The sequence below is a fragment of the Passer domesticus genome, chromosome 3 (assembly GCF_036417665.1).
Source record: "Passer domesticus isolate bPasDom1 chromosome 3, bPasDom1.hap1, whole genome shotgun sequence".
NCBI lineage: Eukaryota > Metazoa > Chordata > Aves > Passeriformes > Passeridae > Passer > Passer domesticus.
Window position 1 is genome coordinate 108,920,417 of NC_087476.1, and position 13,865 is coordinate 108,934,281.

General features: G+C 38.7%; 1 protein-coding gene across 25 annotated transcripts in view; it reads left to right on the forward strand.

Moving 5' to 3' along the window:
* Positions 1–13,865, forward strand: part of WDPCP (WD repeat containing planar cell polarity effector) — a 147,791-nt gene that overhangs the window by 39,175 nt on the left and 94,751 nt on the right. For 19 of the 25 annotated variants that reach the window (XM_064414974.1, XM_064414973.1, XM_064414996.1 and 16 more), the window contains 5 exons: positions 6,022–6,106; positions 7,793–7,837; positions 9,185–9,235; positions 11,673–11,743; positions 11,994–12,053. In XM_064414974.1, coding sequence (XP_064271044.1) covers positions 6,046–6,106; positions 7,793–7,837; positions 9,185–9,235; positions 11,673–11,743; positions 11,994–12,053 — 288 coding nt within the window. In that variant the 5' untranslated portion in view covers positions 6,022–6,045. The other 6 variants (XM_064414994.1, XM_064414997.1, XM_064414993.1 and 3 more) reach the window with 5 other exon arrangements.

The window sequence follows — 13,865 nt, forward strand, 5'->3', positions numbered from 1 at the left end:
TAAATTAAGCATTTTCTTGTAATTGCTCTGTTGCTGACTCTTGGTCAAAAAGTAACAACTTGTGGCTGTGAAGGAAGAATCTGGATTTTTTCTATTTAATGCCAGATACAAAATGAAGTTTTACAAATTCTCATGATTTGACTAACTTCATTTCAGTATGTGTTTTATTATATATCAAACAGGCTGTGGCTTCATACAGCTATAAAAGGATGAAGCCTGTCTTATAAGATTGGGAGAATATTTTGCATTTTTTATCTGTGAGAACATGATGGAGAAAAAATTTAACTGGTCTATTTTAAAATGAATAATTACACTACATTTTAAGTTGATGTAACTAAAAATGTAAAAGATAGTATGTCTAAAATTTTATTTCATGTGGTTTATACAAAGAATTTGTTGTATCAATATAAAGCATACATCAAGTAGCTACTGATCTAATGCAGGTAGTTCAGTCTGAACTTTAACTTCCAGAGTCAAATAGTACATTTTTGAATCATATTTGTGCTGCAGGGAGTTTCTCTCCTTGGTGAAGGACAAATTGGTCACGAAGAGGAAGAAAAAACTGGCAGTGATTTCTACTCCAAATATTATTTCACAGAAATAGAATTTTGTAGGATGACTTGATGACTTACCTTGTTTGTTGAACATTAGGTGTCCAAGTTAAAAATTAGCCATTGTGAGTGAGCTGTAGCAGTGCCAGAGATTGGATGTTAACCTTTGCAAGGTGGAGGAAGGGAGACAGAAGTGAGATTGAGGGTAATCTGCTCTGGCATCTATAGCTAGTAGAGCTATTGTGTAATCAATCCAAAATCAAATGAAAAAATATGTATTTTTATGAATTAGAGTTCATTGTACCTATTACATTTTCAATTTCTCTGAAAAAAATTAGATCCATGGAAAATGAAAACAATCTGGATTTTGCACCTGGGGTGGTGCAGCCCTGGATGTGCAGACTGGGGAACCAGAGGCTGGAGAGCAGTGCCATGCAAAGGGACCTGGGGATCCTGGTCCATGGCAAGGTGAACCTGAGCCAGCAGTGCCCTGGCAGCCAGGAGGGACAACCTGTCCTGAGGGGCATCAGGGACAGCATCCCCAGCCTGGCAAGGGAGGGGATTGTCCTACTCTGCTCTGCACTGGGGCAGCCTCACCTCCAGTGCTGGGGGCAGCTTTGGATGCCGTGATGTAAAAAAGAACTTAAGGTATTAGAGGGTGTCCAAAGGAGGCCACGAGGATGGTGAAAGGTCTGGAGGGGAAGCTGTGTGAGGAGTGGCTGAGAACACTTGGTCTGTCCAGCCTGGAGGAGGCTGAGGGGAGACCTCAGTGGGGTCTTCAACATCCTCATGAGCGGAAGAAGAGGGGCAGGCACTGATCTTTTCTCTGTGGTGACAGGACCCGAGGGAATGAAGCTGTGTCAGGGGAGGGTTTTGTTGCATATTAGGACAAGGTTTTTCACCCAGAGGGAGATTGGTCAGTGGAACAGACTCACCAGACAGCCAGAGTTCAAGAATCATGCAGGGCCAGGAGCTGGGTTTCAATGATCCTTGTGGGTTCCTCCCAACTCAGGGTATTCTATGATTGTGTATTTCCATGGAGTAGAACACAAAAGGGTAACCTGTGACAATTTTTATAAAATAATTCCTGGTGTTGTATTATTTGTCAAAGAAAATCTGATGACATGTAAGTAGTGAAAATGGATTCTGCAGTGTTTTCTTTTATTTGGGCATTTTGTCCTATAACCTGTGCCCAACCCCATATCCAAAGCACCTCATTTAGTACATGTATGGATGCCATTGCAGCAGTTTTGTGACTTTGTGTGGCATAGAGGGACCCGCTCCCGACTGACTTTGTATTTTACCTTGCTTCCACTCCTAGGAGTGTGCCCCAAACAATGTCAATATTTTGGGGGTGATCCCCCTTGTTTAGTGCTCTTTTACTAGGAATGTTGAATTTCTGGGAGCACATTCCTGGGCCCACCTTCAATGGAGTAGGCAGATGGTCATCACAGGCTGTCCTGTATCGTGGCAGCTACAGGGTTTACCCTTCTAGGGACACTTTGGATAGTGTTGTCACACTGAGCCGTGCTTCTGGCACATGAACTGCCAAGTTCAGGTGGTCTGTTGTAGTCAGCATTTTCTGTTCTCTAGCTCTAGTGATGCCTTGTGAAGGCTGACCTAGAACAGAGACTAGATGGAGCTGAAGAATAAAGTTGGGATTTATTAGAAGTCCTCAATGGATACACCTTGGGCAGTACATGAGCCCAGCCAGGGCTGCACCCCAGACAAAACCAAAATGGTCACAAAAATGGATGACCAGTCATGGGATCTCACACTTTTATAAGTTTTGGTCCATTTGTATATTGGAGCTAATTGTCCAGTTACAGCTTTAGTCCATGAAGTCCCATCCTTCTTGTTTTTCTCTCTTCAGTCTACATTGTTTATGCTCTTGGGCCTGAGATCTGGATCAGCTGTCCTTGGTCCCCAGCTAGAGAAGGAATTGTTTTGCCTACCTGCTCTGTGAAGAGAGCTTGCTGTGCCCTAATATGAAGGTCAGACCCACACACTAAAACAGCACAGAATCTGAAAAATAGAAAAGCTAAAATCTGAGGCATCACTACATTGCTCCTAGTATGTTTTCAGAGGTGTTTTTGGGATGCACTCACCTTGAGAGCTGAGCACTGCCTTTCACAAGTACCCCACTCTCCCAGGTGACTATGGAAAGAGAGGAAATACAGCACCAGTGCCCCAGATCACTCATGCAGTGCATAGTTTCTAATTATTTGTCATGACAGAACCTATATTGAGGGTGTCAGAGAGGACTCTTGATATAAATTTCAGCATTTGTTGATGTTATAAAGTGGCAGGGCAATTATTTTCTGTATGAATAGTTACCAAAATGAAGATTTTTTTTTTTAAACAAAACAATCCTCACACAGATACTGGCACAGGATGACCATTGCAAAACATCTCCATTTGTCAGTAAGCTTTTGCAACCACTAAAATATCCCTGTTGTTTGTGGTGGCGTTGTGAAAGCAGACAGTAAATGTGTGAGCCAGAAAAAGAACCAGCTGTTAAGCTGAATTTCAATTTTACCTTAACAGGAGAGTTATTTCAACCCATTTTTTCTAAATTCTAATCAATTTAAAGGGGAAGGAATAGAGTTCTTAAAGCTCAATGGGTGGAATTTTTCTATGTTTTCACACCTACCATTTTTGCTATAGCAAGGCCCATCTCATGGAGTAAAAGGAATATTGTACATTCTGAGAGGCATTTTTCAAATACAAAAAGATCACTTTGTCGTCATCATCCTCATCCCCATTGTGCTGGAATATAATGATGTGGGAAATGGTGAGATATAGTTGCATAACTCTGAAAGCTGGCATGTATTCCTTCAAAAGGAGCAAGAAAGAATAATTCCTCTGAAAAAAGTACTCAGACTTGATAATGCCATATTTTCTTACAGAAGCAAATTTTCTCTCTTTTTAAATTTTTACTATAGAATGTAACTAATCAGAAGGTATTTCAGAGTTTATTACATTGGAACTGTATTTTTGGGCAGTTGTCCATTTTCACTGGCACAACAGCAATAAGCATTCCAATAATTAGCTGGTTAGTGAGTGTTCGGAGTTCAAGGAAAGGGAGAAGAAAAATCTAAGCTCTCAAAATTCTGGTAATTGACAAATCTCTTCTCTCTTTTTAGGTACAAGGAGAATTATGCTTCCTCTTCATTATTCACTGTGAAAGGGTGTTCTTTAGAAGTCTAGGGTTTTAACATTTTCTTGCAAAATTTCTTTTTTTCACATTTTTGAGGAGAAATTTCTTAAAAGTATGCATCTTGGACATTGAGTATTTAGTGCTTGCTTCTGCTTTTTGGCAAGTTCCCTCTATGTGTCTGACAACAAAAAAAAAGGACTTGAAATTATTTTCTGACCTGTCAGCTGGGAAGGCACTCAGCAGCATTAAAGCCTTATGGGATGACTTTATATTCAATAGGAGGACACAACTTGAAGTGTCTATCGAGCCTACATACAAGAGTTCTGGAATAATTTGGGCAGTTTATGTTAGATTATCTGCCATGCCAAAATCTTCTAGTCTTACCTTGTTATTTTGGGTTTGTGCAGCAAGATTTTGGTAGTAGGGGGAAGATTTTATTTTATTTCTTATTATCTTGTTTGATATTAAATTAAACTGATTTCCCTGAGTCAAGTCTGTTTTGCCCATGATGGCAGACAGTCAGTGATCTCTCCCTACCTTTATCTCACCTACCTTTAATTCAATTTTCTCTCTCCTGTCCTGCTGAGCAGAGCAGAGAGAGCAGCTGTGGTGAGCACCTGGTGTCCAGCCAGGGTCACCCCAGCACACCTTGCTTTGGGGCACATGTACCTTCTCTCCTGCTGAACAGATCATCTGCCACTTGAAGGTGTGTGGGTTTTGTTTTAGTCAGGCCATGACAGGATTTTGAGAAGCTCACTCAAAATGATGACTTCCTGTTAGTGGGACTTTCTAATCTGGGATCTATGGGCCCTGCGGAATGCAAGTTTTGTTTCACTTGCTAATGCAAGTAAGTAAAAAATGAGAAAACAGATAAAATTATATTGCACAATCTCCTTTTACTTCAGTCCACGTGGTAAAGGAGGGGCTGCCCTCATCTATATTTATACCAAAAATGGTTCTCATGCTCAACAGACCACCATGCTCCTAATCCTCTATTTTTTTCCAAACCTCATTCTCACCTCAGATGAAGGTATATTCTTTTACTAGGTGTGTGGTGTGTGTTGTGAGCTTTTTTTGTTTGTTTTTGCTGGTCTGTTTTTGTGGGGTTTTTTGGCAGAACTATGGGATTTACTAAGTCAGCAAGACTTTTTGTACATTTGGGGATCAGTGGAAAAAAATGCCATTTCCACTTGGTGCTATTTCAGTGGATTAGGCAGTTCTTCAAACATAAATATTAGCTTGAGTGATAATACCTCAAGGTCTCCCAGCTTCCTTGGTGCTACCCGACATCCTTGCACATATTTGTCATCATTCACACTCTTGACATAAAGTTCTGATACTCTATGTGATAAAAATTCTGCAATTATTACCTAAATTGATTCATTATCTAAAAGGCACTCATGGGAACCAAATGAAGATACTACTTAAAAAAAAATTAAAATATAGTACCATACTAGCAGTGGTTCTAAAGGTTGCTGCATTGTGTGAACACCTCTGCTCAGTCCAGATTTCAGTGGGTGCCCAGGTTTAGCAGAAATGAAAATAATTGGTCTGGTGGCCCATTTATAACTACAGCACTGCAGGAAATCACTCAGGGGAGTCTGCTGGTTACTATGTCTAGGAAAATTCCCAATGCTCCTTTGAAACACAACATGTCCTCCACTGGGAACATTCAGAGGGTTTGTTAAAAAAAAAAAAAACTTAGCAAGCATTTAATAGCAATGTTTATAATACTTCAACACATATTCTATAAGCTTCACATCTGTTATGTCAGTTCTAATCTAAGTGATTTGGGGTGTCTTCACTTAGAAAGACATCATTTGTTTTGACACTATAGCTAATGCCTGCAAATACTATGTTCAAAACTGTTTCTTTAATATATTGACACTTCCCAATGTACAGAATTAAAAGGTTTGGCCTGAATGTCAAATTCTCATATCTAAATCACATATTTAAGTAGTGGATTCAGTTTTGCATATATCAAGGTAATAACCATACAGTAAAAATAGGTAATAATGTGAATATTAGAAGTATCAAGCACAAAGTTATATGCTTAAGTGAGAGCAGTTGTACATTTAAAGAATTGTTACTTCCTCTCTGTGTTTGATGGGTATGTGTATATTATGTTACTTAGCCCATTCTTTCCCAATAATTATTCATTTTAATTGCAATTTTAAAATACAGCTTACATGTAACAAAATATCATCAGTGCTAGGTTCTTCCAGCACTTAGGTTCCAAAATAATTGCCATTTTAGTGGCGATGAAGGGTAAAAAATGGACTCATGCAGTTCCTTTCCTTCTTTTGCTAGTGCTAAGGCTTCATATATCACAAGATGTCCTTCTGCCTGACTGAGATGTTTCTGTGGTCTTTGAAGACCAACTTACGTATTAGAGGTAAGCTTTTATCTGTTACTAAAACAAATCATCAAAGCTTGTTGATGAATATTAAACTAATGTAAAATTCTGAATACTCGAAAGAAGTTTTTTATACTTAGGAGAAAGAAAATTAGCAGCAATGCAGGCTTTGAATTTGGTCAGCTTCTTTGCATTTCTTGTAATGAACTGGAGCATCCTTTCAAGTAAAAAATATTAAGATTATATTTGATTGGATGTATTTCCCTTCTTGGGAAGCTGTGGCCTCCTTGACTGTGAACTTCAGTTTAATGGCTAGTTTGGGTGAATGATCCACAGTCAAGTGCACTGCAGAGGCATTGTAATTTGTACTCAATGTGAAAATAAAAGATTACTGCATGTTCTCCGTATTTTGCATGATTCCTTGAAATTTCATACTTACAAGGATGTATTTGTCTTATTAATTGATTGTTCCAAAAGACATATGACTAAATCCTAGCCATGTATACATTATCTTATTCATCTTGCCTTGCTGTTCCTAAAATATAATTCTAAAAAAACTCACTGATTTAAAAGTGGACAATATCAAAAGATTATTTATGACACATCATGTCAATTGTACTGTGCAATATTTTTATTGAAATATTATTTTGAATAGTTAGTTGATATTCAGCTGAATGTTATTACTGAAATATTGACTCAGTGTGCCTTGACATCCCATCTTTGTGTGAGAACTGTTCTATGACAACAATAACATCTAAAACTCAAAATCTGTATTTCATAGAAAAATCCAATAGTTTAAGTGAAAACACTGTTGTGATTTATTGTAATTAAAGCTCTGCTGTGGAGTACCATGCCTATTTGTCACTTTTGACCTTCTTGCTTCCATTTATTCATTGCTGAGGTGCCTCATTCAAAAATTCTGAGGCAGAAGGGAGGATGATGTTCAAGTTTAAAACCTGCCTGCCTTTTAAGTGCCTTCCTACAATTTTTTTCCATCTAAGGAATTTCTCCCCATGGAATATGCCTGTCTGACTTTAGGAGGACACAGATGCAGTGAAAAAATAATTATTTTAAAACAATGGAACATAATGCTGTACTCAGACATGCCCAGTGGAGCTTGCCATGGCACCCCTAAGTGCTCACCTGTCAGCCACATCAGGAACTGGGCGCAGTCCCTAAGCAGCTGAAATATCCAGATTTCTGTGCCACAGGAAGCAGCTAGGTGATAATACCTGTAGATTAAGAATATTGGATCCTTTGAAAGAGCAGCTTTATGAGTTCATGAATCTTAGGAAAAAACTCTAACCTGTTGTCTTCAACTCAGTTCTGTCAGTCATCAGAAAACATTTTTAATTTATTCCAAGATACACTTTTCACCATGATCCTTACCTTTCCTTGTGAAAGAACACAAAATATGCTAATTGGGAAGGTTGTAAAAATACTTTTGCATACGTGCAGCTGGAAGGAAATCAAAGGGTATGTAAGGGAAATGACAGCTCCAAATAAATGGAAGGGCTTGTCACATCCTTCTTCATGCCTTCTCTGCTGGTTCTTGAAAGTCCCATGGTGTTCAGGCTATATACTGTGCTGGTAATTTTAACACCAAACACTGCTTTAGCAGGCAAAAATTGAGGTGCTGAACCTTGCTTTCTAAGTTGTGTTTTGTTTCTAGTAATTAATTCTGTTTCTAGTAATAACTTAATGTATTTACATTTAATTGTACAGATGAAGACATTGGGATCCACCAGTACTGTGACAAGAAACAACCAGGTAAAATATAAATAGCTATAACTGAAACTGAACAAAACTTCAGGATGTTCAGTGTTTGACACCAACTGCTTGCTCTTAAAAATGCAGCTTCAAATTTCTTGTTAGCATATACCTCTGTATTTCTATGGAATAGGGAAACACAGAAAGAATTTCTCTCTCCAAACTTATGTAGGAATATTAAAAAAAACTTTTTAAACCACAAAAGGGGGGAAGAAAAAGGAAAAAAAATCCACATAAAACCAACCGTTATGTAACTAAAAAACCTCCGTGGGATTTTACACTCTGAATTCTTACAGGTTTAAGATATTCTGCGTTGTGTGGAGCCCAGGGCACGGCCAGGTGATCTCCGGGATCCCAGCAGAGGGCATCTCTGCCTGCCCTCCGGAGTGGCCGTTCCGGGGCGAGCCATCCCTTTCCCTGGTCTGATGAATCTGCTGACCCTACAAGTTTCCCCACGGGCCGAAGGGGCTGTGGGGCTGGAGTTGCCCCGTTCTGCCCTTCCCGGCGCTGTTTCCCTGGGGCTGTCGGACCCACGGAGCCGGCTCATTGCCGGCCGGGGCTGCGTGCAAATCACCAACGGGATTTGTACACGCTGCTCGGAACGGGCCTCGAGCTGTTTTATTTTCCAGCATCAGTCTCATTGCATGGTTATGACAATGGGGAGATGCCATCAGCTCACATCCCAGGCAGCAGATCAAGAACTTAATGTTACAACTTACTTCATAAGTTTTTTGACCCATCACACAAAGCAAAATCATATTGACAGTAGTTCTATCCAACCACTCTAAGCACACGTACCTTTGGTTAAAACAACCCTTGCTTCTTTCGAATATAATACTTGTTTGTAAGCCTTAAAACACAATGCACAGAGCTTCATTATTAAGCTTAGAACTTCCTAATATCTCTATAGATATACTTTTCAGAGCTTAGGGGAATTATTCTAGACAAACATTGATACACAAACCATTGTTCCATTTGTCCATACTTTTCTACTTTTTACATAATTTTTCTGCTGACTTATTTTACGGCCACTGCTTAGCTCTAATCACAGTTCTGCTGTCTCTGAGGCCTGCCTTTTGCAGCTTTCCCAAAACCCTCTGATTTTATTGATTCCCATACCAGCTCACCTGGCTGCTGCTGGCGGGGCTGGGCTCGGTGGTGCCAGCCCACCTTCCTTTCACTGCCAGGTTAAGATATCTGCTGTACAGGCTGAAAGCACTGGGCCTGTCTTGATTGGTTTGGAAGTTTCTGTGTTTTATCCAACTGTACTGGTCTTCTCACTAAATATTAATATTTGCTGACAGCAGTTGTAAGGATTGATTCATCTTTTCATCCTCTTCCCTTTAGCATCACAGATGAAGTACAGTTACTTAGAAGAGAAGCAAAAACTAGCAGAATGTAAGGATATTTTCTGAGTTTCTTCTTACAGTAAGATCAAATGGCAAATCTGGATTAATTATGCCTCTGGAAGAGCATTAAAATAACCTCAGACTGCTTCCAATGTAACTTTCTGCACATGTCATCTAAGACTGATGATCACAAAACTACACAGCACAAAACAATTGAAAATTTATAATTTTTCCTTCCTGGTATATTTGCAATCTGTTCGGTTTTTTTCCCTGTCACTAGGCATGGAAGCGTGTATTGCTTTTCCAGTGCATTGTCAAAAGGAATCACAAAAATAATCCAGATTTTTCCTTATGAAATTTACTTAGCAGATAAACATTTTCCCAGTCATCTCTGGCCTTGCAACACCAACTGGCTTAAAACTGGAAATTGTAACTAAAATACTTTCAGCCAAAGAGACTAATAATAATAATTAATAATCATTCCAGACTAATAATCAGTTGCCTTCATAGGATGGTTTTAGCTTTGAAACATTTACACTGTTCCTGCATTACCTGGTTAAAAGCAATTTCAGTTCATGCTATCACACAGCAGTACTGTGACAGTTAAAGATGTTTATATTAGCACAACTTTTCTTTAGCTCAAGTTTTACAACTCCTGCATTGCTCAGAGCATTTATTAATGTTCAGACATTATTACGTGACAACTCTGAAAAATCTAATTGATTTTTTAGACAACTTCACAAAGCCGTGTCGATGCTGTTAGCTTATCCAAATGAAAATTCCCCTGGAATTGTGTGTGCATATGAAGGCAAAATTCTGGAAGGATTAGTTCTTCCCATCCCTGCAAAGTGTGTTTGGAGCAGGCTGAAGCCCCGCTGGGGATGGGTGTGAAGGTGCAGCCATGTGGCAAACCCACAGCGCTGCAGAGGATGCTGTGTCAGGCGGGGCCAGTGCGGCTCTGGGAAGGTGGGGAGGTGAGAGAGGGCTCTAGGCAGGGAGGAGCCTCACCGGTTTGCATCACCTGGACTCAGTGTAGTGGTATCCCACAGGGCTGCATGTGTGAAAGGAGGAGCAGGCCCAGATAACCCTTGTCACCAGCAGCCCCAGTGGTGCCTTTTACACGTGCGACAGACAACGGGAACTCAAGCTGCTGCACCTTGTGCCTGGGAATGTAAGGGTGCCCCTGGCACAGAGCCTGCACAGCACATTTTGCAAAGAGGAGCACTGGGAAACTTTATTCACAGCTGTTGATTTGTACAGATAGTTTGGTATCTGTACAGGCAATTTCCCATTTTGCATATGTGGATAAATATTCCAGTATTTATGAAAGCAGCCATTGAAAATGTGACCTTACATGCCTAATTAATATTATCATAACAGTTCCACCAATGCTGGCTTCAGTCCAATGAAACACAAAGAGAAGTTGTATGCTGGTGTCCTCTTTTGTTGATGTATGAAATCCTTCATTTTTTCACTGTATAGCACTTCTATTGTAAGCTGCTTTTTGCAGGGAGGTTTAAGCACAACTGCTAAGTCATTCAGTCTGGAAGTTGGCGTACAAACTGACAGCTTGGAGCTCAAAACTTTTCATCAGGTTTCCTTTAAATAGGAATAGATTATAAACAATGTGTTCTAGTTTCTCATGGTTTTATTGTACACTTATGAGCAGAAAACTGCTCACTTTTAAATGAAGAAATTTCACAAGTTATTAGAGCCTGATTCTCAGCCATGAAACAAGCCAGTTATTGGCAACTCAAGAGGAAGCTTTGCCTCCTGGTTGCTAGAATTAATGTATTAGGTCAGGATTTTCACAATAGTGTGCTGAACACTAATAAATTTGTTAAAGGACTTCAGCAGTCATGCAGCTTTTTCTTTGCTTGACTTGGCAGATTCTTCAGACCAAATTTGCAAGAACATAATATAAATAACTAGACTCTGTAAGTTATGGCATTCACATTTGCCTGTTGTTAATATTTCTATATATGCATATATTCATGCATATATATTTTGCAGACATGTTAGTGCCTGCTTTTTGAAATTAGGCAATGAAAGGTTAGTTCAGAAGAATAGAATCTACTTAGGTTGCTTGAAACTTGAAACTGAGTTAATATACTGAACAGCAGATACTTTTGCACTGCAAGTGCCTAGCAGCTGGGTAAGCTTTGCACACAATTGCCATAGGGAAATCATGGTCATTGTGGATAGAGCATGCCAACTGTTCCTATGATTGAGCCTCCCAAAAACAGATCCTTTGACAATAGAAACCATGGCCATTTCCTTCCAGCTGTAGGTAAGTTTTACATATAAGGCAACTCCTGGAAACCTTGGATTTGTGTTTACACAAAAAAGGAAGTTCAACTCATAGAACTTTTAAAAATGACACATAAATGTGTGTTTGCACACACACACTTTATATGTATACAGTCACTTACATATACACATTTCTCTACCCTCTTTATTTTTTTCCCCTCACTTTTATTTGACAGCTCGAGATTATCCTTGGCTCCTGAAAACCAAGCGAGCGGACAAACTGCGAGATGCTCTCAAGGAGGTAGAGGTATGGTTCAGAGAGGTTCAAGCACAGCAACATCTCATCTGGTTTTCAAACCTCTTTCAACAGCTTTAATTTTCATAAAGATCCAACTCTCCCAGTGATGATAAATGTGCTTTTGTCTGGTGGGCTCTTCTGAAACAGCTGCATCTTTGTGTGGCATTTTTCATCTGTAAACTGGAAAATCAGAAGTCTGTTAACTGATATTGACAATGTGTGCTGCCAACTCCACTCTCTACTTTCTGTTGTCCTTTAGGACTTAATGCAGAACAGTCCCTGTGTGCTGAGCAAATGGAAGAACAAACATACCTGTCAGGTACAGTGTCATCAGAAGGTCTTGCAGTGTTCACTTGGTGGTGCTGAACAGCCATTCAGTGGTGGGAGCAGTAGTGTTAAAATGTTAACACTGAAAATCACTGGGGTTTTTTTACTATGTGGGCCCTTATTAAGTAAATTTGGTTTATTTAAATTTCCACCCTGAAAAACATCCTTCAAATAAAAAGCCTGGGGTTTATCAACACAAAGAAATGACATTAAAAGACCCTGATTCTGTGAGATTATGATGGTGATGATTACTATTATTATTGTTAATTATTGTTATTGTTATTATTAGTATTATTGTTTGGGGAAACTAAAAGCATCCTATACCTCAAAATAGCAAGTTGAGGAAACAGTTATGTATTAAAATATATAGATAGGTCTGGAATCTGCGTTATATTATTTTTATGTCTTAATTATCTATTTGCCTGTCACAAATCTTTTTACTTTATGCTTGTGTAATATGGAAGGGAAGTTATAACTCCAACAAGGTCATTAATCAAGCTATGGAATAAAAGAGATTGTGACATATGGCACACATACAGTTATGTCTCTGGCTATATGAGTTCCACATTTTGTGTACAAGGAACCTTGTTCACATCCTCACTAAGAACAGCAGGGCAGGGAGGAGAACTGAACATGAAGTGCTCCATAATCATGTGCTTCTTCTGAAAAATGTATGTAGTGAATTTTATGTGTTTATACAACATTCATGAGGAAATGCATCATATTTGAAACTGCTTTGGCATGGGGAATACTTTTCAATATTACTGTTTCAAAAAAGGAACTTTGTCTTCTAACCTTTATGCTTTTTCAGACTCATAATTTTTTCTTCTTATTCAAGTAGTTCCAAATGTGTGTCAGCAGAATGATTGTTAAATATCCAAACACTGTGCAGCTAAAATTCCAAAATGCCTTTGAGAATAGCAAAATTTTTAAATGCTTGACATGCCAAATGGTATGTAGTCTTTTCATATCAATAATAAAAATATGATTGTCTAAGCTATATTTGCCTATCAGATCTTACTACTAGTAAATGTATATCATTCACATACAAATTACATAGTATACATCTGTGAATGTTAATCTTCTAGAACTGATTTAAATATTAATTGCTAATTTGGAGAATAATTTTTTCCTGTTATTATTGTTCTGATTAGGAAAGAAATTTGGTTAAGAAACACCAAGTCAATTAGCTGTGAGTGCATTCATTTGCATCCCAGTTTGCTGTCTCTTCATTTGCTTTCCTTGTCCATTCTCCCTTTACCATTTTCCTTCCCCTCCCATTCATCAGCATCCACCTGCAGTGTGTACAGTACATACTTTGGAAAAGTCAACTTCTTGCCAGGGTGTGTTGTCCTGCCTACACAATATAACACCTCTGGCTGACTATCAGTTCTGTATAAAACTATTCTTTTTTTTTTGACTTCACATCCTCTAAGTTATTTCAGGCTTACATCAACATGAATGAGACAAATATAATTTAACTTATTTCTTCTACGAGATGGGGAAAAAAAAAGATGGGTGTTTTAATCTTACTGTATTAGGTATTGAACCATGTAATGGGGTAGTTTAATAAATTGAGTATTTGGGGTATTTTTTCAGATGGCTTCTAAGGCCAGAGTATAAGTGATGGTACAGGTTATAACATAACCAGAGTGAAAGTTATAGATAAAAATCATAGTAATTTCTCTGTCCTTAAATTCTGCTTTTGGTTTCTCAATCACAAAACAAAATGGTTTTGTTTAATAGTGACTGATTATTGAAATCTCCAGCAAGGGTTAGAGTGTTTTGCCAGAACAATTGTGTT